At 37.9% G+C, this 25,820-nt stretch overlaps 1 protein-coding gene across 1 annotated transcript in view; it reads left to right on the top strand.

Annotated features, from left to right (window-relative positions):
* The window catches only part of LOC139760320 (uncharacterized), a 33,188-nt gene extending 9,986 nt beyond the window's left edge, over nucleotides 1–23,202 (top strand). The window contains exons 3-11 of the mRNA XM_071683320.1: nucleotides 535–718; nucleotides 1,997–2,152; nucleotides 5,151–5,315; nucleotides 5,982–6,106; nucleotides 6,610–6,882; nucleotides 8,801–8,911; nucleotides 10,478–10,630; nucleotides 13,019–13,145; nucleotides 21,931–23,202. Coding sequence (XP_071539421.1) covers nucleotides 535–718; nucleotides 1,997–2,152; nucleotides 5,151–5,315; nucleotides 5,982–6,106; nucleotides 6,610–6,882; nucleotides 8,801–8,911; nucleotides 10,478–10,630; nucleotides 13,019–13,145; nucleotides 21,931–22,059 — 1,423 coding nt within the window. The 3' untranslated portion in view covers nucleotides 22,060–23,202. The remainder of the gene's footprint in view (nucleotides 1–534; nucleotides 719–1,996; nucleotides 2,153–5,150; nucleotides 5,316–5,981; nucleotides 6,107–6,609; nucleotides 6,883–8,800; nucleotides 8,912–10,477; nucleotides 10,631–13,018; nucleotides 13,146–21,930) is intronic.
* Nucleotides 23,203–25,820: the final 2,618 nt, after the last annotated feature.

The raw sequence follows: 25,820 nt of genomic DNA, 5'->3' as shown, positions 1-25,820 counted from the left end.
GGGGGGTGTAATTTCATGTGTGGCGGGGTGACGACGGGAATGAATAAGGGCAGACTATGAATTATTTACATGTGTATATATGTATATGTCTGTGTATGTATATATATGTATACATTGAAATGTATAGGTATGTATATGTGCATGTGTGGACCTGTATGTATATACATGTGTATGGGGGTGGGTTGGGCCACTCTTTTGTCTGTTTCCTTGCGCTACCTCACTAACATGGGAGACAGCAACAAAGTATGATAAAAGAAAAATTATTATTTTAGTTGTTGGTATAGTAATATATATATATATATATTACTATGCAACCCAATGTCCCATTTTATGGGGCTTCTGCAGCTTCAAGAATGCACTCAGTGCAGGAATAGGGAAATGATAGATTCCTTTAGAGCATGAAAGTCCTTGGGACTGTACTTCTTTTTGTCTAGTGACTGTGAAACTGCCTCAGCATAGGTGACTACTCACTTGTGATGGAACCTCTTGCAAGTTGAGGCTAGTAACACCTTCACAAGAATCATGTTTTTACAGATGTGTTGGGATTAATGGTGACCAGGCACAGTTCCAAGTACTGGTTGAAGAACTACTCAGGGACAAAAGATATCCAAAGATTGAAGAATACAATAAGAGACAAAAACGATTAGAGATAAAGAAGAAATTTATAGAAGGCATGTCTGTTGAGGAGTTTTTGGAATATTTTGAGGACCCTGAAAAGGTATGTTTGTAATTTTTGAGAAATGTAGAGAATTTGCAAAATGGATAGGTTATACATGGGACTTCGTTGCCCTTTAGCATGTGAGAGTCCATAGGCAGAACATATAGTGAGAAATCCCCAACATTCACTTGCTACCAAAAGCCCTCTATTTCCTAAAATTTAAAACACTTGCTAGATCACCTACAGAAAGTAGATAGAGTATATTTAGATTTAAAACATACAATCTCCCCTTTTCACACAACACATGACAACTCTTCACCCAATCGACTCATTCTTGATAATTCTAGCTTGGCCTTTTGGCAAAGTGGTAGGAATAATTGATAGAAGTAGTAGGTAAGAACATTAGGCAGGAGCATTAAGTAGAAACATTAGGTATAAGTAGTTAGGAACATTTGACGGGAGCTTTAGGTGGAATTAGTTGGTAAGAACACCAGATAGTAGTCAGTAGGGACACTAGTATACACTGTGCTAGAGTTTTCCTCTGCCGGTGGCCTATTAAGGGTGAGGCACTAAAGCCTAAGAACCAGCACTGGAATTCACCAGTTAAAGAGACTCTTTTTCCTTGGCTGCTTGTGTACCCCCACCACTAGCTAGACTATGCAATACTCTGCAAGCTGCTGGATCACATGATTATTGTGTGGCCATTGGCAACTCGAGGGTGGTCTGTTTTTATACCTGCTTCTTTCCCTGCATGTTAAAGATTTTTGTTCTCAATAACTGTGACATGACATTTCAAAAAACAGGTCTATCACATTCATAGAGAATTGTAAATACTTTCCCATTTCTTTTTCCGTTTCATAATTCTTATGATATTTCAATTAGTGCCTGGCCTTGATGTGGACTTTTGTCCGTGACTGAAGCCTTCATTATAAAAAAGAGGCATAGATAGAGAGATATAGATATATAGACTGTATATAAGAAATTGATTTGCATGATTTGTGAAGCATGAATTAGATTAAATCAATAAGAATATATGTGCTTTTGCATTGGGAAAATCTTGTAAAGTTGATCCTTATCTGCAACCTATGCATTGAATTGCTTTATTGTAAAATTGCAATATGCAGATACCGTATCTTGTTACACCTGTTTTTGCTAGCAATGTTTTCTTATACCTGTTTTTGTTAGCATTTTTTTCTTTTCAGTCTTTGATGTTCATCCTTCAGATATTGTCACCATATTAACGGTCATCTAAGTGTAAATTATGTATTTGTTTTTGGCCATCCTGTTTTTGTATTATTGGCATTACTGTCTGTTTTTAAAGCTAGTATTGCTCAACAGGTCTTTTGTGACGTAGAAAAGTCGATGAGTCCAACGTATGTGGAAAATGCTCGTGCTCAGCTGAAACGAGACCTGCCGTACCAGTTCAGTAGGGATATTGATAATGAGCTCAGGAAACACAACTACCATTACTTACCCACACTGAGAGCATTAAAGGTAAAAGATTATTAGTTCATTTAGACTTAAAGCTGCTCCTTAATATTCTTGATAGATAAGACAACTATGAGGCCTTTCTTTGTCTGTTCTTGGTGATACCTCACTAACACAGGAAATGACGATCAAGTATGGAAAAAAAAAATCATACTCCGCACAAACTCCCATGACCCTCTTCATGTCATAACATCCCCACATTGACCTGATAGATCAAGAAATGTGGCAATGTATAAGGAATAGGTACAAATTAACTGGAGGTTCATTCCCTATGAGGATAAAAAAAGTCGTGACCTTCCTCATGTTATTGTGTATCACTGTATCAGGTTTGGAGTTGATTTGTTTAGAAAAGTCATAAATGTCAAGTTTAACAGCAAAGTTCTGTTTTCAGCCACAGTTTTCCATGTGGTCATATAACATTATATGCAGATGCACATTGATTAGCCCTTCATCACTGTAGCAGAAGTGGGTTGCCTTGACTTAAATCTTACATTTTGGAGGTGAACTCTGTAATTTGAGGATATGTATGATTTTCCAAGGGATTCCTTTCATTTGATTTGATAGTGAAGAGGAAGAACTACTCTGCTGCCCCCAACATCCAAGTACGTGTCCGTGTGTGTGTGTCTGCACATTGGTTAAGTGTACATCCAGGTTCAAATTTAAGTACGATATACCATCATGAAACTTAATATGCAGATGCATGATAATAACTGTTTCAGCATTCCAGCAAAAGTAGGTTGCCCTGACATGAATTTCATGGCTCAGAGGTGAACTTTATTATCAGAAATTACCCTTTTTATAGTATGACTCACTGGAGGTATACATTATGCTGAGTGCTATAGTCTGATTCATATCTGTACATTTTTTAGAATTGTGAAATATAAGAATTGAGCTGAAAGTCAGATATATATATATATATATATATATATATATATATATATATATATATATATATATATATATATATTTTTTTTTTTTCTTCTTTTTTTTTTATTGCCTTTTGACTGTTTTCTTCTTTCTGATTCGCCCCTGTTAGAGTGGTTAGCTTCATTCAGATGAATAAAATATTCATTGCATTAAACTATTACAAAAGTTCAGTTCCTAGACACTATAGTGCATTGGATTGTATATATATTATATGAAATTATGTGTTTGCTTTGAAGAATGTATGTGAGAAATACTTAGAAAAGCAAATGGATTTGTATGTAGCATTTATGGATCTGGAGAAGGCATATGATAGAGTTGATAGAGATGCTCTGTGGAAGGTATTAAGAATATATGGTGTGGGAGGCAAGTTGTTAGAAGCAGTGAAAAGTTTTTATTGAGGATGTAAGGCATGTGTACGTGTAGGAAGAGAGGAAAGTGATTGGTTCTCAGTGAATGTAGGTTTGCGGCAGGGGTGTGTGATGTCTCCATGGTTGTTTAATTTGTTTATGGATGGGGTTGTTAGGGAGGTGAATGCAAGAGTTTTGGAAAGAGGGGCAAGTATGAAGTCTGTTGGGGATGAGAGAGCTTGGGAAGTGAGTCAGTTGTTGTTCGCTGATGATACAGCGCTGGTGGCTGATTCATGTGAGAAACTGCAGAAGCTGGTGACTGAGTTTGGTAAAGTGTGTGAAAGAAGAAAGTTAAGAGTAAATGTGAATAAGAGCAAGGTTATTAGGTACAGTAGGGTTGAGGGTCAAGTCAATTGAGAGGTGAGTTTGAATGGAGAAAAACTGGAGGAAGTGAAGTGTTTTAGATATCTGGGAGTGGATCTGGCAGCGGATGGAACCATGGAAGCGGAAGTGGATCATAGGGTGGGGGAGGGGGCGAAAATTCTGGGAGCCTTGAAGAATGTGTGGAAGTCGAGAACATTATCTCGGAAAGCAAAAATGGGTATGTTTGAAGGAATAGTGGTTCCAACAATGTTGTATGGTTGCGAGACGTGGGCTATGGATAGAGTTGTGCGCAGGAGGATGGATGTGCTGGAAATGAGATGTTTGAGGACAATGTGTGGTGTGAGGTGGTTTGATCGAGTAAGTAACGTAAGGGTAAGAGAGATGTGTGGAAATAAAAAGAGCGTGGTTGAGAGAGCAGAAGAGGGTGTTTTGAAATGGTTTGGGCACATGGAGAGAATGAGTGAGGAAAGATTGACCAAGAGGATATATGTGTCGGAGGTGGAGGGAACGAGGAGAAGAGGGAGACCAAATTGGAGGTGGAAAGATGGAGTGAAAAAGATTTTGTGTGATCGGGGCCTGAACATGCAGGAGGGTGAAAGGAGGGCAAGGAATAGAGTGAATTGGAGCGATGTGGTATACCGGGGTTGACGTGCTGTCAGTGGATTGAATCAGGGCATGTGAAGCGTCTGGGGTAAACCATGGAAAGCTGTGTAGGTATGTATATTTGCGTGTGTGGACGTATGTATATACATGTGTATGGGGGTGGGTTGGGCCATTTCTTTCGTCTGTTTCCTTGCGCTACCTCGCAAATGCGGGAGACAGCGACAAAGCAAAAAAAAAAAAAAAAAAATGTTTTTATTAGTAGAATCAAAAACAGTTGAAAAAACATTACCTTCAATATATTCAATTCCTGTCACTTGTATTCTTTTTCATATTTTATGATCTCTCTAGTATTATAAGTTTTGTATCATGGTACATATTGTATTGATGACCATTACACAGATTCTTCGACTTTGCTTTTTCTTGATATACTTAGAAAAATTAGATGTATTTTTGATTTTGCACTTCACACATCACACATTGATGGTTTATTTATGTCTTGAACCATTTTTCATGATTCGATGTATGTAGAATTAGGTATTGAATCAGTAGAATTATTGTTTTATGTGAACTTCAATGTTCTAGGATTCATATATGGGATAATAAATGGTAATTATGGATGCAAAGATTTCAACCATATTAGAACGAAATACATTTTCATTCTTCTTTTGATATGATATGAAACCGGTTTTAAATGTTAGAAATCAGTTGTTAAATGTGTTATTAATTCATTCACTCCAAACCAGGAAAGTTCAGAGTTGGGTCGCCGCAAGACAAAACGTACATCATCCCTTAAAGAGAAAGACCTGGATGACATATTCATAAAGGAATTATGTTATGTGCGCATGCAAACAGAGATCAAGGAACATCTTTTGAAAAGAGAAGAGAACAAGAGAAGAGCATTCATGTGGGTAAGCATAAAAGGGCTAAGTTGTATTATTCATGTTAGGTGACTCAAGCAACTGAATACCCAAAATTAAGGCCATCTCAAGTATGCTATATTTCACATGATAACTAGAGTGGATGTAAGCAAATAAGGGCATTTTTTTGTCTATTCCTGTAACTATCTTGTTGAATGCTAGTGCATGGATGAATGCTAACTCAGCCATTGTTCATTTATTCCTGACATTACCTTGGTAAGGCAGTTGGGTAAAAAAAGAAAAAAAAAATATATTTTTTTTTTATAAATGAATGCCTCTTGTGCCATAGTGAAGTAGCACCAGGAAAAAACATAAGCTTCATTTGCCCACATCCACTCTCCAGCTGTCATGAAAAATGTACCAAACTCAGAACATATCACCCATAGCCAAACTTTTAGAAGGGGGTTAAAAATGATGGCTACTGATTAGTACAATATATATTTGTTGTGGGAGATATTGAAAATTTCTGATGCAGGAATTTTCCAGTTAGATGAATGCCAAATAATGAAACTTTATGTGATAGTTTTTTTTTTTTTCAAATACAGACAATTCTGATGTGTGAGATTGAATGGCTTGTTTTTGTGGATCTATATTAAAGGATGGCTGATGAATTTTCACCCCATTTTTGTTGAGTTTTTGGTGTTTGATTATTTTCAGGCAAGAGCAACGTATCAGTTGCAAGAGTGTGGTTGTTGCTTTGATGATGAAGTGTTAGAAGAGGATATGGAGACTTGCAATGCTACAGGCAGTAAGCACAAATTTTGTGTTAATTGTATAAGAAGGTAAGTTAGCACAAGTTAAGTGAACTAGCTGGAATGCAAAGTTTGATTTAATGATATTTTGAGAAACATAACTCAATAGTGAGAAATGAATAAGAAATTAACCTGTTGAACAACAATACTTTGAAGTCTTAGTAATTAATTTTTATACCATATTTTACTTCCACCAGGTTTTCTCTGTTCAGACTCACACCCCACCTATGCTGTCTCTTTGCATTTTTAGACCCAATAACCCACATACACTTCTAAACTCAGACATCAACCTTTGCAGTTGCTCATTCTTTTCTGCCACCTGTATGGCGTTATCTTCAAGCAGCTAGCTTAAAAAAAAAAAGATTAGGTGCCTACATCATAGCACGCTGTCTCTTTTAATTGTTAATCCTCTCTTGAGGCCTTATTCTGTTGTTTTCCTTCATTGCATTCTCATATAGGCAGTTGCAATTTCCATCCCCTTATCCCTCCCCAGATCTTGTTTATTTATCTTGATGTAATGATTTTTTCTCCAGATTTGCAGAGGAGGAGATAGGTCAAGGTCGGACAAGCTTTAGGTGTTTAGATGGTGAATGTACAGCAGAATTTTCTCTCAATACTCTTAAAAAAGTCATGAAGCCAGCAGTGTTTTCCAACCTTCTTGAACGAAAGCAGCTTGAAGAGATAGCAGCAGCAGGGATTGAGGATTTGGTGGCTTGTCCTTTCTGCAATTTTCAGACAATCATGCCTGACAAAGAAGATAAAGTGTTTAAATGTCTCAACCCAGAATGTATGAAGGACTCTTGCAGGTAGATATATTTGCTAGTATGTCTATCAGGCCTTATAAGGTAAATATAAAGCTATAAGTTTACTTTTTCCCTTACTTTCAAAAATATGGTATACACTGGCTCATGGTAATGTGTACTAAATCAGAAGGATTTTCACGTTTAAGTCTATATGCCCTTACAAAATGTCATCACACTCATTATTTTTGAGCATGCAGTTACAGGAAATCAATTGGTCATCAGTTCATTTGCTTTCCAGCCATGGTCATCTGACAGTTTAGATGCTAAGCAACAACGAGAAAACTTACAATACAGTATGGCAGTCATTGAAATGTTGTGAATGGTGAATTATGAATTAAGAATGTTTATTATTGTTGTGAGGACAAGATTCATACACACATGATACATTATCCAGTTTTTTTACATTTTTGGTTGATAATGTGATATCTCTTCATACTCATATGTATTCGGATTTTGTGATTGTACAGAGGAGCTTCAAGAGCAGCAATCACATTTGCTTAATACGTAATGCACATAGCAAGTATGGCATTCATTCTCAATCCTTTCGCTGTTTTTGTTGCATGTACGCCATAGTCGGTTTTTGGACACTAGGTTCCCCTCAACTTTCCTTGATTTTGCATGACTCGCTGTTGCTTACTGACCCTATTAGAGATGACACCATCAGTTAGGGATGATTTGCTTTAAACCCAGATGGGCTTTGTCTCAAAAACTACCAAAATTGTAATTGTTAAAAAGTTTAGGCTTTAATATTTGGACATGATGTTCAGGATGCCACTACAGGTATTAATGGCTGCATATTTTGCCTTGAGAGCAGAGTGGCTATTTCAAGAATTGGTCCTCATGGGAGGTCATCTGTTCCCAGTTTAAGAGAACCTTGTATACCATCAACTGCATTCTACAGTTTAACACACAATCACCAAATTGCATTATAATGATTGTGATATTATGCAATTCAGTAGCAATATTTTTATGTGGGTGAACATAACAGCATACATATATACTTAAAGCACCAAAGGGATTAGAAAATTTAGATAATTTACAGGTTGTATTGTATTACAACTTGATGATGTATGACAAGGAACCAAGTACTTTTAGAGCACACATCTTAGACTGTATTGATATGAGGGATCTATAAAAGTTTGAATATTAGAATGTTTGCAATCCAGATTTGCACCCAAACGTTATCTTCATCAGATAGTGTTGGTACTTTTACACATAACCGTAGGACCCCTTAAAATGGAGATCCTGCAGTTGTAAGGCAGCACTACAACCAGAAGCAAGGAAATGTTGGACTCACTTAGGGTGAAGTTCCATAATGAGACTGTACTTCCTTTAATCAGATGATTTACACTAGTGTTGTAACCTCAAGCTGAAGGAGTCAGGTAACACCTTAGTTAATGACTGAATAGCATTTGATTCTGTTAATGATCTATGTAGCATTCACATGTGTATTGTATACTCATGCAGTATTGAAGTTTATGTACTTTACTGAACCTCCAAAGAACCACTGCTGACCATTTTAAAACTTCTCTTGGATGATTCCTTTTTATGGAGCATATAGTTTCTTGTAGATGTTTTCTTTTTATTGGCATTTTCAAAATGTATTGCCCATTTATTAGAATATGTTACAATTTGGCATATTATGACCTTTAGTGGGCCAGACTGCTGAGGTTTTCATTTATAGTTAAAGCATCAAGAATAGTGCCAGATTTTGTATTTTCTGGAATTTCTAAGAGTAATTAAGAAATGCTTTTAAAATATTATTAATTACTGTGTGTCAAATAAGTTCCTGATTTTGGATATTTTCATTTTTTGATGATGTACTGTATGTTTTCACTGATAAAGTGAATTAACAGTACATTATGTGTACTTTGATATTTCAGATATGATAAAAATTACCATCCCATTTTCCCTTTAACAGATTTTGTAAAGAGCCCAACCACGTTCCATTGCGGTGTGAGGAAGTTGAGAAACAGCATCAGAGAGATGCTCGGACCTTCATGGAAAATCGTATGACTGAGGCAATGGTCAGGTAGGTCTTTCTTGAGTTGAAGTGTTAGCATCTTAGGATTAGAGAGGTAAATTTATTTTTCACACTTATTTACCTTTTCCCATGTAGCAAGGTAATGCCAGTGACAGACAAAGAAGACAAAGAATGGCCATTTACTCACTTCCATTCTTGCTGTTAATAACTAGAAGTGCATTGAAACCAGAGCTCCCTGTCCACAGTCAGGCTCCACAGGCTTTTATTTGATTTCCTTTGAATTCTTCCTATGCCCATAGACAACATATTGTCCCTGTATATCTTGTTACTCCAGATCACTCTATCCTGTGCATGCCTCAAACTACCCTGCATATGTGGGTCATGAACAGTTAAAGTGTCTTTCATTCCATCCTTCCGTCTATTCCTTAGTATTTCCCTTTGACTTGTATACCCCCTTCGTTATCCTTCCATCACTCGTCCTCTTTGAATATCCAAGCCATTTCAGTACACCCTCTTCAGCTCTCTTATACATACTCCTCTTGCTACCACAGCTTTTTCTATCAATCTATCTGTATCTCTGATGCTTGTTCCCAACTAGAACTCTCTCAAGGGAGTGGCCTTGGCAATAGAGTCTCCATAACCAGTGAACTCCAGTGCCACTTCCTATCCTTTAGTGCCTCACCCTTAACAGTCTACTGGCATAGGGCAAGTCTAGCTTAGTGTTTGCAGAGGCTCCTACCTAATGTTCCTGCAGACTACTTCTAGCTAATGCTCCTGCCTAATGTTCATACCAACTACTACTTGATGTTACTACCTAATGCTCCTGCCTAAATGTTCCTTCCTACTACTACTCTCTGTTGCTCTCACATTTTGCCGAAAGGCAGGGCAAGTTTATTGTGCTCACCACTTGAAAATCTAGTTACAAAGAATGAGCTGTGTGATTTAAGTGTTGTCAAGTGTTTTGTTTGACAAGGAACAATTATATGTTTGTGGATAGAATGCCAGTAGTCCACATGTGAGTGAAACAGAAAGAAAAGAAAGCTACTTGGGTTAGAGGAATGCAACTTGACAATCAGTAAAGCTCTGGCTCACTATGCAGGCATCACTAACCCTCTTTTTATTTCCACACATCTCACTTACTTGATAAGATCACCTCACACCACATATTATCCTCAAACATTTTATTTCGAACACATCCACCCTCCTCCACGCACCACTTTCTATAGCCCATGCCTCACCAACCTACAACATGTATTTTTAATGTTTTTTGTGCTGTAAGTTTATATATTTCATTAGTATAATCTTTTTGGGTGCTTTATTATTTTCACCTTTGATTTGCCAGTCAGATCCAAGAAGAACACTTCAGATTTACACATCTGAATTATGTGTCCCATAGCCATATATATTTTGGTGTCCACAGAGAAAGTTGCACATAATTTTACAAGATTTTGTATATAATTTTCTGTAGGTTTTTTAGAAATCTTGTAGCAGGTGAAAGTTAACACAGTTTAGGCATGAACATCAGTGTTCAGGGTTTCCAAGAAGATTGTTTTTCAAAGATTTGCCGCTTTTATTTTTTATAACATGACTCAAACGAATGTTGTTGAATTGCAGAGAATGTTGGAAGTGTAAGAAGAGATTCATCAAAGAGGATGGTTGTAACAAAATGCGCTGCTCATGTGGAGCAATGATGTGTTACATATGTAAGAAGCAAATTAAAGGCTATGATCACTTTGAAGACAAATCTGTCCCATTAGATCCTAGCAAGTAAGTGCATTTGCAATGCATGAAATGAGTTTGTAGGAAGTGGAAGAGAATTAAATTGGATGTTATAAGTAAGTTTCTGGGAAGACCAGAACTCTTCAACTGAGAAAACTGCTCTTTTTGGTACCTTATTCTTAAATTGTGTATTAGATGATTCCTCACTGTGTTCTCCTTCCCCATTTCCTCCCAGTGAACCTCTTTCCTCTCTTATATTTTTCTTGATTAGGTTCTTCCTAGTACTTTCCTAGCTTCATGTGGATGAGGTGTATGGTTCAAATGACATACTATTTGAATCTGTAATGGAGTATGCCTTTAAACTTGTTCACTTTTATCTGTGTCAGAGCCTATGCTTTTCCTTCTTGTTGTCTTGGTGTAGCTCATTTTTAAGAAAGGAGAATATTCAAACCCTTCCATCCATGTCTTTATTCCTCTCATTTTTGCTGTCTCCAAACTCTTTAAAACTCACTTTGATTCTCACTTCCTTAAATACAATCCTGTTTCCCTTTTGAATCACCAGTATGGCTTTTGCAATATGACTCATCTCTGGTTCTCCTTCACACATTTTTTTAATCTTTCATCTGCAGTTGGGGTGTGTTATGTCACTCTGACTGTTTAATTTTTTTTTTTTTTTTTTTTTTTTTGATGGGATGGTGAGGAAGGTGAGTGTAAGGATCTTGGAGAGAGAAGTAAGCCTGTAGTATGTTTGGGATGAGAGGACCTGGGAGATGAGTCAGTTGTTTGCTAATGACATAGCACTGGTGATAGATTTGAGTGAGAAAAAAAAGCTGATGTCTTGAGTTTAGGAGTGTGCGTGAAGGGAGAAAAATGAGTTAGAATATGAAAATCCTTTGGTTATCAGGTTTAGTAGTGGAAAGCAATGGGTTAATTGGAATGTTAGTGTGAATGGAGAGAACTTGGAGGAAGAGGGATGTTTTAGATAACTGGGGGTGGACATGGCTACAAATAGAACAATGGAAGTGAAAGTGAGCCTCAGGATGGGTGAGGGGGGCTAAGGTCCTGGATGCATTGAGGAGTGTGTGGAAAGAATAAGCATTGTCAATGAGGGCAAAAATGGGGATGTTCGATGGTATAGAATCTGCAGAAATTGTTATATGAATTTTGGAGAATGTGAGAAAAGAGAAATTTGAGACTAGATTTGAATAAAAGCAAGGTTATAAGGTTTGGCAGTGTAAAGAGTCAGGTTTGTTAGGGGTGAGTTTGAGTGGAGAAAACCTGGAGGACGTGAAGTGCTTTAGATACCTGGGAGTGGACATGGTAGCAAAGGGATCCATGGAGGTAGGTAGAGATGGGTGAGGGGGCAAAGGTTCTGGGAGCATTGAGGAATGTGTGGAATGGGAGGGTGAAACTGATGTTTGAAGGTATGGTGGTCCAGATGCTGTTGTGTGGGTGCAAGGCATGATGGAAGGCATGGGCTATAGTTGAAAATTTACAGAAGAGAGTAAATGTGTTGGAGGTGAAATGTTTAAGGACTGTATACAGTGTGAGGAGGATTGATTGAATAATTGATTGTAGGGTATCAGAGAGGTGTGTTGATAAGGAAAGTATTGTTGAGAGAGTTGAAGTGGGTGTGCTGAAATTATTTGGACATACAGAGAGAACGAGTGAGGAGAGGTTGAAAAAAAGGATGTATGTGTCAGTATTTGAGGAGACAAGGAGAAGGGGGAGACTGAATTGGCAATAGAAGGAGGGAGTGATAAAGATTTTTAGTGCTTGGAAAGTGAAAGGCATGCTCAGGATATAGTGAACTAGACCAATTTGATGCACAAGGGGTGATGTGCCATCAGTGTACTGAACCAAGGCATATGAAGCAGTTGGGGAAGCCATGATGACACCTGTGGGTCCTGGCTGTATGTAGGGTGCTGTGTTTTTGGTGCTTTTTGCATGACAGTTAGAGAATGATACCTTTAATCATTTCTTCTTGTGTCAAGTGAGAAAGAAAAGAAAACCCTTTACCACATCACCCATTCTTGCATTTTGATCCGGTAGACCCAAGTTGCCACATCATCCATTGCTGCATTTGGATCTCCTAGACCTAAGTTGTCAAATCATCCATTCTTGCATTTGGATCACCTGGAACCAGTATTCAATCCCTTTTAATAAAACTAACAAAGCATTCACTCATTTCCTATTTAGAACCACTCCTATCTTTTTCACTTTTCTCTTTACTTATGAATGATTTCCTTCTTTTTAGGAATTTATTTACTTGTTTCATTTATTTTTTAAAACTTAGATTGTAATTAAAAAGAGATGAGCAAATAGTATTTGACCATTCCCATGACTCCAATCTTTAAAGGAAACTTTACATAAGTTCTCTCATAGGAAAGAACAGTAGACTCTGAATAGTGGATTATATTTTTGTTTTGTTTGTAGATGTCCACTCTGGAGCAACTCAGAAAAGATCCATGCTGAAGAAGTGCGGGATGTTGCAGTGAAATTGAGACAGGAGATGGACCCCAAATTAGATTTGTTGCACAACCCACTGAATGACCTGCCTCAGGTAAGATATTCGACTCCTCGGATAAGTTTTTGTGCACTTGACAAAGGTGAAAGGACAGGTGACTTCAGTTTCATCCACTGAAAGTAGCTTGTTCTCATTATAAAAAGAACTGACATTCAAACAACTAGCACCCTGCAATAACATCTTTCTTCTGCAGGCCAGTCAGTCAGAACCCCCAAACAAAGTATCTTTGAATGAATAGCTTTAAGATTGCATATGAGGAAGTTACTTCTGAACAGTTGAACTGTCTTTACAGTTAGGTGGCAGCTCCTATTATTGCATTCATACTATCAAGGTTAAGCTTGAGCTTTGGAAAAAGCTTTTGATCAAGGTCCCATGCTCAGATAGAATTAACTGATTTTATATCCCCACTCACATTATCTGTCTTCATTGTTTTACTATACAGTACTTCTATATTCAAGGTGTTTTGCATTTTACAAAGCTAATTGATTGGATTTATGGCTTGTAATTTTTGCCATAGATGTAAGGCATGTGTACGTATAGGAAGAGAGGAAAGTGATTGGTTCTCAGTGAATGTAGGTTTGCGGCAGGGGTGCGTGATGTCTCCATGATTGTTTAATTTGTTTATGGATGGGGTTGTTAGGGAGGTGAATGCAAGAGTTTTGGAAAGAGGGGCAAGTATGCAGTCTGTTGTGGATGAGAGAGCTTGGGAAGTGAATCATTGTTGTTCGCTGATGATACAGCGCTGGTGGCTGATTCATGTGAGAAACTGCAGAAGCTGGTGACTGAGTTTGATAAAGTATGTGAAAGAAGAAAGCTGAGAGTAAGTGTGAATAAGAGCAAGGTTATTAGGTACAGTAGGGTTGAGGGTCAAGTCAATTGGGAGGTAAGTTTGAATGGAGAAAAACTGGAGGAAATGAAGTGTTTTAGATATTAGGGAGTGGATTTGGCAGCGGATGGAACCATGGAAGTGAATCATAGGTTGGGGAAGGGGGCAAAAATTCTGGGAGCATTGAAGAATGTGTGGAGTCGAGAACATTATCTCGGAAAGCAAAAATGGGTGTGTCTGAAGGAATAGTGGTTCCAACAATGTGTTATGGTTGTGAGGCGTGGGCTATGGATAGAGTTGTGCGGAGGAGGGTGGGTGTGCTGGAAATGAGATGTTTAAGGACAGTATGTGGTGTGAGGTGGTTTGATCGAGTAAGTAACAATAGGGTAAGAGAGATGTGTGGTAATAAAAAGAGTGTAGGTTGAGAGAGCAGAAGAGGTTGTTTTGAAATGGTTTGGTCACATGGAGAGAGTGAGTGAGGAAAGATTGACAAAGAGGATATATGTGTCAGAGGTGGAGGGAACGAGGAGAAGTGGGAGACCAAATTGGAGGTGGAAAGATGGAATGAAAAAGATTTTGAGTGATCGGGGCCTGAACATGCAGGAGGGTGAAAGGCGGGCAAGGAATAGAGTGAATTGGATCGATGTGGTATACCGGGGTTGACGTGCTGTCAGTGGATTGAATCAGGGCATGTGAAGCGTCTGGGGTAAACCATGGAAAGTTGTGTGGGGCCTGGATGTGGAAAGAGAGCTGTGGTTTCGGGCGTTATTGCATGACAGCTAGAGACTGAGTGTGAACGAATGGGGCCTTTGTTGTCTTTTCCTAGCGCTACCTCGCACACATGAGGGGGGAGGGGGATGGTATTCCATGTGTGGCGAGGTGGCAATGGGAATAAATAAAGGCAGACAGTGTGAATTGTGTGCATGGGTATATATGTATGTGTCTGTGTGTGTATATATATGTGTACATTGAGATGTAAGGTATGTATATTTGCGTGTGTGGACGTGTATGTATATACATGTGTATGGGGGTGGGTTGGGCCATTTCTTTCGTCTGCTTCCTTGCGCTACCTCACAAACGCGGGAGACAGCGACAAAGCAAAATAAATAAATAAATGAATGTATATATTTATTAATTTTCACATTTGACCTTGGCAAAACCACATAAAATAAATACAGTTTTGACATGCTGTGGCAGCCACTTCACTTGGGTGATGTGAAGATGCTGAGTTTTTGTATGATTGTTTCTAGTCATTTCTGTAGTATTTATCAAAGACTGACAACAAGACTCTGGTACAGTTTTTTCATTCTTGATTGTGATTTTATGAGTCATTGGGTTAATGTCAGGGAAAGGCAAAGAATAGGTTCATGTGCCCACATCTACTCCATAGCTGTCATGTTTAGTACACTGAAACCAGAGTCCCTATCTATAGCCAAGCCCCACATACTGGTGCATGGTTTCTCCTGACCATTTATGGAGCTCATGTTGAAGCCATGAATTTTGGAATGTACTGAATTTTGGAATGTACACATAAAAGGTTTCAGACTATGCATTGCCTGAATTGTGAAAGCCATTCATGATCATCTCTGTAATTTTCTTTCATCTCCTGGAAACCATCAGTTGGTTTGGAACCCTCTTCAATCTTCTGTTGAAGATTCAGGATTCTTCTGCTTTTATAGTTCCATGAATTAGAGTTTCTCTCTTGTCTTATTGTGTATTATCATGGCTAAAGTTACTGAGGAAAAAAAATAAAATGACAACAAACTTTAGGGTCATTTCAAAGCTGTTTGTAATGCGAGGAGATCAGAAATGTAGAGATTAGTTTGGTAAGATATAAGAAAAGCAAAGAGATGACTTGAAGAGAAATACTAGTAAACTCTTTATGTAACAAGGTAAGTTTATATGTGATTTCCTTCTTTCTTGTCTTCTGACAAGTACCATGTGTAAGGAAAAGTTTGGCAATAACATTTATGAAGAAATTCTGGAGGTTGCAAGCTTGTTAGACACCATTATTTGGGTAGGGCAAGGGTGAAAACAAAGAAATAACATGATGGAGGTGTACCAGTTTGCACTCAAATCTCAGTAACTCTTGCTATTTTGCCAGTAACCTTAAATGGACAGGCATTCAAATTTGGTATGTTTTTGGACTCAAGGTTTGGACTTAGATCTGTTTGAGCAGTACTATCAAAGTCGTGTAGATGTTGGCACCTTGAAAGTTGATGCATCAGTGTCCAATTATTTGTTTTTAATTTGTCTTGCAGTTTTAAACTATATTTCCCTCTTTTGCCAACTCAGTAGCATTGCTCACCTCTTTTCCTCCCATTCTATATACATTTCAACACAGAAACTTGTTGGACTTCTCAAAGAGGTTACGTTACCTATTGCAGATTACCACACTGCAAGAAGCCTGGGACAGAAATAGGTAATTAGGTCAAACCCACACTTTTTTTACTTTGCGGGCCATGGATGGATATATATCACAGGCAGATTACAGTTTGGGTGTTTGGCCGAACTCAAATAAAGCTCATTCTTAGTTGATTTATCTAGGGATTGCTGGGATCTTCAGTCTTTACAAATTTATCTAAATATCTGTAATTCAAATGAATTGTTTGAAATTGGTTTTAGTGTAAAGTATTCAGTGTGATGCTTCTTTCAAAAATTGTGATTGACTGATAGTTTGTTAATGTGTGCATATTTGTGAGCAATAATTCTGGAGATATGGCAGTGTATTCCCAAGTTAATGTGTGCATATTTATGAGCAATAATTTAGGAGGTATTACAATTTATTTTCTACAGATTTATATTTTTGAAATTTTGGAATTGGATTTATACATTGCTAGTGAATACAGTACTGGCCTTATGTATGTGTGTTCTAATGATAAGCTGTCATTATTTTCATGTTCATAGATATTGTTTTTGATTTCGTTAATGTTCACACTGGAAGCTAGTACTGTAATAGACGCACTCTTGTTGGGATAATGGGTATAGGCATTTTTACAGCTCATTGTTTTAATGCACTTATAGCAAGAGAATTGATGTACCTTTTACCAAAATATATTGTTCTAATTTAAGAAAGTTAAGTTGACATGTAATAACTTATTTTTTTTTTTAAGTGTTGTTTATGTATGCAATTATTGAAAAAGTTTATGCTGCCATTAGAATTGAATATATTTAGATACCATTTGCATTGGTCTAATTGCATATTGTATTCATTATGTTTTCTAAATGGAAAATCGTTTATAATTGTGTATTTATTAATATTGAAATAACAATGAGCTAAGGTATAAAGAAAGCATGAGGTATTTAAGAACAACATATGTTATGATTTTTTCCAGTAGACAAAAATGAGAATTTATAAGAAGCAAAAGATATGGCTGGCAAGATAGATCTGAAGTTTTTTTAATCTAAATGAGAAAATTTAGCTGATGGTTAGAAATGTTAATGTTTGTTCTCTCAGTCGAACTGGAATTACATCCATAGTTTTGATTTGATGTCTTGCCTTTGCTGATATTAGTTTGATGTGTGCATGATTCACTATAAAGAATACTATGTAAAAAAGTGTTGTTCCACATAGGAAACCTTTATTTTTTTTCCTGAAAATACTTTGCTGATAAAGCAAAGAGGATTTGTTTAGCTGTCTTTTGATTCTTTGCTTTATATTTAAGTTGATGGTATTTTGGGCCATGATTAATCATTTAAGAGGTTTGAGTCATGTATTTTCGTAGTGACATTACCACTTTTAGTACTGTTTTCATATATTGCTTTCTGAAGAACGGAGTGATATATTTGTTCCTTTACTCCATCATAAGAATCAGAAGACATACATGCTTTGTGTTAACTAATATTAATAGCAAACTTGTATTTTGTATGTGAACTAACAAATTCATGGTAGAGGAATTATTATTTCATCAACCATGCATCTTGGTGAAGCTAGAGGTTTTAGGATGTCACTGTCCTATATTGTGAATTTCTATCTGTCATTCTGTTTGTCTTTCTGTCTGTCATGACTAGCTCCATTTCCATTTCCTTGGGATGAATTAGGTACAGACAACCACTGAAATCTTTCATACACATCCCCAGTCTATGCTCAGTGTGTTATAGTGAATCTTCGACTTCCATAAGTAAAAGGGATTTTATTCTCTCACTTTGCACACAAAGGTCAAGGAAGATCAGTGTCACCATTCACATAACCCAGATACATAAAATACTTCCATTGTCATCAATCTTGTTTCTGGCTTCTTTATTTGAAATATACCTAGTCCCAATCACTTTTCATACTTTATCCATTTGTTTTTTGTCATCCTCTCCCCTTTGTATCATCTTCATCACTGCTTTATATCTTAATCAACCATCATTTGCCAGATATTACACTTGACCTTAACATCCTACAGTAATCTTAAATATGGACCTTTCTTATGGTGTCTTCATACCATGTATCCATTCCATATCCTCATTCTTTGTGTCTTCATGATTCCAGTTGTGGTATTCAAATTATCCATTTCCATCTTTGCTGTTCGTATTTTGCATTTTTCCTCATATTCTTGAATTTTATCTCATTGGAGTTTTCCATGCCTCTCTAATTTTACTTCTTTGCATGTCTTTCACCTTAGGTTTCATGCTGCCTTCCATTCAGAACTGTACTTTTAAGCTTTTAAACTCCCTTACAACTTTCCTTCCTTCACCATACAGACTGATGCAAGTCAAGATTTGAAGATCCAAGTGCTTAGGACTAGGCACTCTGCAGATTTGTGAACTTTGCAGATTTTAGAAATGTAGACTTAGATTGTGGTCTGAACAGATTATAACTTTTAACATTCTTTTTTTTTATTTGACTTTACATTCCATTGCTATTGGAAGTAGCTCAGACTTGAGGTGCAGGAGCATTTAGAAAGGTGCTCGGTAATACTAGGATTCTTTCGTAGAAATTTGGCCTTGGGTAGTATTGAATTGATATACCACATGGTACAGGTTCAAGTGCTTCCTCCTGTAGAATCTCTTCTCAGACATAATAATCCCCTGATCCATAGGCTGGATGAGGGAGGTGGTGTTGGCAGACAGGAAAATTGTCTTTATTTGTCTATCCCTGCTAGACAGTTCAGTAGAGTTTGAGTGGGCTGGAGCATTGTCAAGATTAGGCTGGGCACTCACTTCAGTGAGGAGCCACATTGATGACTGACTTCTGGTGTCCCCTCACAGCAGGAACAAAGTGCCTGTGGGACCAGAGAAAATATCTGATGTGAATCATGCATTCATGCTTCGATAGTATAGCATAAACAGATGGCTTGTGAGATCCTTAAGGACATGAGGTTTCTTGCTCTTACCTTTAGCAAAATGCTTGAAGGAATGGAAGTCACCTACATTGGCACAGGCTAGCCCAGAAATACATTCCTTACTTTCCTTATGGCCATGGTTGTTAAACATGTTCTTGTGGGACTGGCTGGCCTCATGCAGGGCTTGCCAATAAAGTCCTGTCTGATCCTTGTTGTACAGCTGGAATGTCTTCAGGCTGCTGTTGATGAGCTCTGATATCAGCACTCATTATTTCCCCACTCACTTTCGTGTGTATCAGGCTATGACCAATGAAGAATAGGTAAAGTAATCCTTGGCTGGTTGTGAATGTCTGCTCATCCAAGCCATGCTGGGTAGCAAGTTTATTAGCTGCATTCTACAGATCCACCCCATAAACTGGGATTCCCTCAACACAGTGCTCCTGGTACTGCTGTAGCAGAGCTCTTTCAAGTTCCAAAGAGCCTGCCCTTCCTTATAAGATATCAATTTTGGTAAGTGGAGTTGTGCAAATGTTAGCATACTGCCATTGGAATATTGTAGATTAGTGAAAAACTTAGGGTATGTGTGCAGACAGAATATATCTTAATTACATAAAGAAAAATTTGCACCAAAGTGACTTGTCATAGGTTGTCACATGTTGGCCTAATACCTAGCTTCTTGGCCTGAAACTGAACATGCCAGGATTGATGTCGGGAACTAACAGATTGGTCCATTACATCCAAAATTCAGTTCAATAGGTCCTTACCCTACTGAACTAAAATTGCAGTACAATGGATTTTAATAGAAATTTCCATTAAATTCCGGACATAGTTTGGTGGGATCCAGAGGGTCCTTTAGAAGCTGAATACTTTCCCAGTGAAGTATGCTGAAGCAGTTTAGAATGGGGTTTCACAGGACTGATATCTTCTTTGTCTCTATACTTTTCATTTCACTTCTTATTTCTGATGCATGAACTGTGTGGAATAAACATTTTTGAATTTTTAGCTTTCTTTTTTATATATACCTTAGTATGTTTCCTCTGAGATAGTGTTCTCTTTTTCCACACATTCTTCATTGCTCCCAGAACCTTTGCCCCCTCCCCCACTCTATAAATCACTTCTGGTTCCATGGTTCCATTCACTGCCTCGTCCTCTCCCAGATATTTAAAACAATAAACTTCCTTCACTTTTTCTCCATTCAAACGTAATCCCAACTAACTTGTCCCTCAACCCTTGTGAACCAAATAACCTTGCTCCTGTTCATATTTTCTCTGGATTTTCTCCTTTCACACACTTTTCCAAACTCAGTCACCAACTTCTGCAGTTCCTCACATGAACCACTTCCAACAGTATTATATGGTTACGGAAGAGGGTGGATGTGTTGGAAATGATATATTTGAGAATATGTGGTGTGAGGTGATTTGATCAAGTAAATAATGAAAGGATAAAAGAGATATGTGGTAATAAAAAGAGTATGGTTGAGAGAGCAGAAGAGGATGTGTTGAAGTCGTTTGGACATAAGGAACAAATAAATGAGGAAAGGAAAGATTGACAAAGAGGATGTATGTGTCAGAGGTGGAGGAAGCAAGGAGAAGCAGGAGACCAAATTGGAGGTGGAAGGATTGGGTGAAAAAGATTTTGAGCGATTGGGACCTGAACATGCAGGAGAGAGAGGTGTGTAAGGAATAGAGTGAATTGGAACAATGTGGTATACTGAGGTCAACGTGCTGTCAGTGGTCTTAACCAGGGCATATGAAAGGTCTAGGGAAAACTTGGAAAAGGTTTGTGTGGCCTGGATGGGGATAGGGAGCTGTGGTTTTGTTGCATTACACATGACAGCTAGAGACTGATTGCAAACAAATGTGGCTTTTTTTCTTTTTTGTGCTACCTCGCTGACACGGGATGGTGATGCTGTTACCTCTGGGGCAGGGTGATGCTGGGAATGGATGAAGGCAATACATTGTATATATGTATATGTTTGAGTATGTATGTATATATGTATATGTATGTGTATATATGTGTGCACATGAGTGAATGGGTCTTTCAAAGTCTGTTTCCTGGTGCTACCTCGCTGATGCAGGGAACGGCAATCAGGTATGATGATAATGATATTACCTTTCCTGCTTTAGCAGGGTAGCATTAGAAACAAGTGAACAGTGGCAATACATGCACACATCTGATCTCTAGCTGTCATGTGAGTGATACTCTATATGAATTCTGCTGGAGTTTATTTATGAAAACTAATGAAGATCCAGTGTATTTTGGGAATTTTATCCAGCGTAATTTAGCAGATACGAAAAGTTAGAACTTTACAATTCTGTTAAGATTAAGGTGATGTCTTTTTGGGTACCTTGTGTTGTATTGAATTATATATATATTGTAAATTTATGATAATAGTTAAGGAACACCTTCTGTGATGAAGTGAACAATTGTGAACCACTGATGCTCTGCCAATGTCACCGATCTGGGTCTAGGTAATTACAGTTGCAGTGATGGGAAATTTTTCATGTATTTATGGTACATGTGCCAATTGTAAAATTAACATAGACTTGAAATGCATGATCATGAACACATCATTTGCTTAAATTTGTAATGTAGTGCCATTTCTGTTAGCATTATTTTGAACAACTCTTTTTGCGTAAAGTGCCAGCTAGGTATTGGTTTGGGTTCATAATTTTACATTTCATCACATACTTTGTCACATCAGTTCTCTTTTTTCCCAATGCAGGGAGAGAGGGCAGAAGAAGGTGTACATGTTATATATCAAGCAGAGGGGAACGTTATTGACTCGGACGTCGATGAATATGACAGTCTAGAAGAGGAATATGATGAATTTGTTGATAGCAGTGAAGAATAGCTATTGGACTATATTGATATTATATATGAGTGATGTGGATATTGTTTTGGTAAGATAGAGTAGTTAACAGTGTTTAAGGAAGTTTGAAGTGGAACTTGTGACTCATTGTGAAGGCCATTAAGAGATTAACTTAACCAGTATTGAGTGCCATGATGGTAAAGGGAAGAGGAAAGAACTTTCATAAAGATAACTATCAGGTGTTTCATGGACATGCTGTACACATTATTTTTTGACCATTGTGAATCTGTGATGTAATGTTATACTTCCTTGCACTGGACTGTTTCATTTAATGGTCTGAGAAAATTTAGATATTCTGTACATATGTTTGTATTATATATGTATATTTTAGTAGGGTCAGTATGTTAAGAAACATGCAGCTATAGTATTTATGAAGTTAAGTAACAGGGCAAAGAGGAGTGTATTAAAAGAATTGGACATATCATCTCTCTCTGAGCCTGATGAGAGAGGGACCCTAGTTTTGTAAAATTAACCCTTACAAAAGGTACATTCCTTTTTATACCTCATCCATCCCATGTAGTGGAAATAGATATAGAAAACAGAAAAGCATAGTGATAGTAGTAATATATATTTTTTTTAAATAACTTTAGTGCAATGGTGCAGTATTTGGCCTCAGTCAGTACTGCTAGGAACTGAGTGATATATCTTCATGGCTGTGATAAAATTGTACATAGATGAGTACAAGTGAGTAGCGTGAGTCTTGTCTTTTTGCTACATGTTTAGGGGAGAAAAATTTGCTAGCATGGAATATACCTATTGTTGAGGCATCTACCATATGTAATATAAGACATTTAGATTGATAGGGCCCTGACTGAGCATTACTAATTACATTAAATTTTAGTGTATATAAACTTACTGTGAACTCAAATCATCAGTAGTGAGAAATGATATTCTCTGGTGAACATTGTTAAAGAATTTAAAGTGTAAGAAATTTATGTTGATTCCCTATTTGGACGATCTGTGTTACAAGAAAGCGGAAACTGTTATTTCTAGTTTTAAAGGGAAAATGTTAATGTTAATATTCTGTATTTTTGTGTTTTAGTTTTTCTAGCACTGTACTCAGCAAATTTTTAAGAATATTTAACAGTATTATTTAACATTTTTTAGAATAAATTATATTGGTACATGAGCTAGCATTCCTTCCATCTGCAGTTACTACATTTAGCCCATCTTTTGAAGAGAGGATTGTCACATTAGTGTATTAAAAGACAGTCACCTATGTTATCACAACACACAACTAACCTCCTCCATTATGTATGAGATGAAACCAGTATTTTAAGTGGGAACAAGTGTAGATGTGTGTACCCAGTATGTTGGGTACTCCTAAGGCATTGTCTTAATGTATTTTTCACATATACACATGCACACCACAGATAAATCGGCCTTGTTGACATCACGTACCTTTGATGTAGAGCCACATTCCCATGGAACCACTCACCCTTCCCCCTTCCTATGCACACACATGACTTACATCCTTGATAAAAACTCCTGACTGCTTGTAGTAGCTTTCATCTCATATCATGTATTCATAGCACCTTCCACAAAGCTGGGGAAATTAAGTGGTAAATATTGACCATGGAGTGATCATCAGGCCTTGGCTATGGACTTTCCCATTTATTCTCAGTTAGTTTTGCCACAAAACTCTTTGGGATTGCTTCTTTAGGAATTCAGCATCATGATCCTGTTCTTCACACATTAGAGAGAGCAGAAGAGGTTGTACAGAAATGGTTGGATATGTGATGAGGGTGAGTAAAGAAAGGTCGACAAAGAGGATATATGTGTCAGAAGATTGGCGGAATGCGTGCATAGTGCCATTGTACAAAGGCAAAGGGGATAAGAGTGAGTGCTCAAATTACAGAGGTATAAGTTTGTTGAGTATTCCTGGTAAATTATATGGGAGGGTATTGATTGAGAGGGTGAAGGCATGTACAGAGCATCAGATTGGGGAAGAGCAGTGTGGTTTCAGAAGTGGTAGAGGATGTGTGGATCAGGTGTTTGCTTTGAAGAATGTATGTGAGAAATACTTAGAAAAGCAAATGGATTTGTATGTAGCATTTATGGATCTGGAGAAGGCATATGATAGAGTTGATAGAGATGCTCTGTGGAAGGTATTAAGAATATATGGTGTGGGAGGCAAGTTGTTAGAAGCAGTGAAAAGTTTTTATCGAGGATGTAAGGCATGTGTACGTGTAGGAAGAGAGGAAAGTGATTGGTTCTCAGTGAATGTAGGTTTGCGGCAGGGGTGTGTGATGTCTCCATGGTTGTTTAATTTGTTTATGGATGGGGTTGTTAGGGAGGTAAATGCAAGAGTCTTGGAAAGAGGGGCAAGTATGAAGTCTGTTGGGGATGAGAGAGCTTGGGAAGTGAGTCAGTTGTTGTTCGCTGATGATACAGCGCTGGTGGCGGATTCATGTGAGAAACTGCAGAAGCTGGTGACTGAGTTTGGTAAAGTGTGTGGAAGAAGAAAGTTAAGAGTAAATGTGAATAAGAGCAAGGTTATTAGGTACAGTAGGGTTGAGGGTCAAGTCAATTGGGAGGTGAGTTTGTATGGTGAAAAACTGGAGGAAGTGAAGTGTTTTAGATATCTGGGAGTGGATCTGTCAGCGGATGGAACCATGGAAGCGGAAGTGGATCATAGGGTAGGGGAGGGGGCGAAAATTTTGGGAGCCTTGAAAAATGTGTGGAAGTCGAGAACATTATCCCGGAAAGCAAAAATGGGTATGTTTGAAGGAATAGTAGTTCCAACAATGTTGTATGGTAGCGAGGCGTGGGCTATGGATAGAGTTGTGCGCAGGAGGATGGATGTGCTGGAAATGAGATGTTTGAGGATAATGTGTGGTGTGAGGTGGTTTGATCGAGTAAGTAACGTAAGGGTGAGAGAGATGTGTGGAAATAAAAAGAGCGTGGTTGAGAGAGCAGAAGAGGGTGTTTTAAAATGGTTTGGGCACATGGAGAGAATGAGTGAGGAAAGATTGACCAAGAGGATATATGTGTCGGAGGTGGAGGGAACGAGGAGAAGAGGGAGACCAAATTGGAGGTGGAAAGATGGAGTGAAAAAGATTTTGTGTGATCGGGGCCTGAACATGCAGGAGGGTGAAAGGAGGGCAAGGAATAGAGTGAATTGGAGCGATGTGGTATACAGGGGTTGACGTGCTGTCAGTGGATTGAATCAAGGCATGTGAAGCGTCCGGGGTAAACCATGGAAAGCTGTGTAGGTATGTATATTTGTGTGTGTGGACGTGTGTATGTACATGTGTATGGGGGGGGTTGGGCCATTTCTTTCGTCTGTTTCCTTGCGCTACCTCGCAAACGCGGGAGACAGCGACAAAGTATAAAAAAAAAAAAAAGAAAAAGTGGAGAAAACAAAGAGAGCAGGGGGACCAAATGGGAGATGGAAAGATGGACTAAAAATGATCCTGAGCACTTGGACCCTGAACGTGCAGGAGGACAGAGTGAATTGGAACAGTGGTATACTGGGGTTGACATGCTGTCAGTGGGCTGAACTAGGGCATGTGAAACATCCAGGATACACCATAGAAAGGTCTGTGATTCCTGGTTGTGGATAGGGAGCTGTGGCTTTGGTGCATTATACATGGCAGCGAGAAATTGGATGAGTGGATGTGGCTTTTCTTCAGCTGTTCCTAGCACTACATTGCTAATGTAGGACAAGGCAATCAAGTATGAAAAGAAAAGTATATATTATTTTTCCAAGAAATTTTATGGTTTTCCCGTAAATGGAACAT

Source organism: Panulirus ornatus, chromosome 36 (assembly GCF_036320965.1).
Source record: "Panulirus ornatus isolate Po-2019 chromosome 36, ASM3632096v1, whole genome shotgun sequence".
Lineage (NCBI taxonomy): Eukaryota > Metazoa > Arthropoda > Malacostraca > Decapoda > Palinuridae > Panulirus > Panulirus ornatus.
Note: the sequence above shows the minus strand (reverse complement) of the source record. Positions and strands in the feature narration are given on the sequence as shown.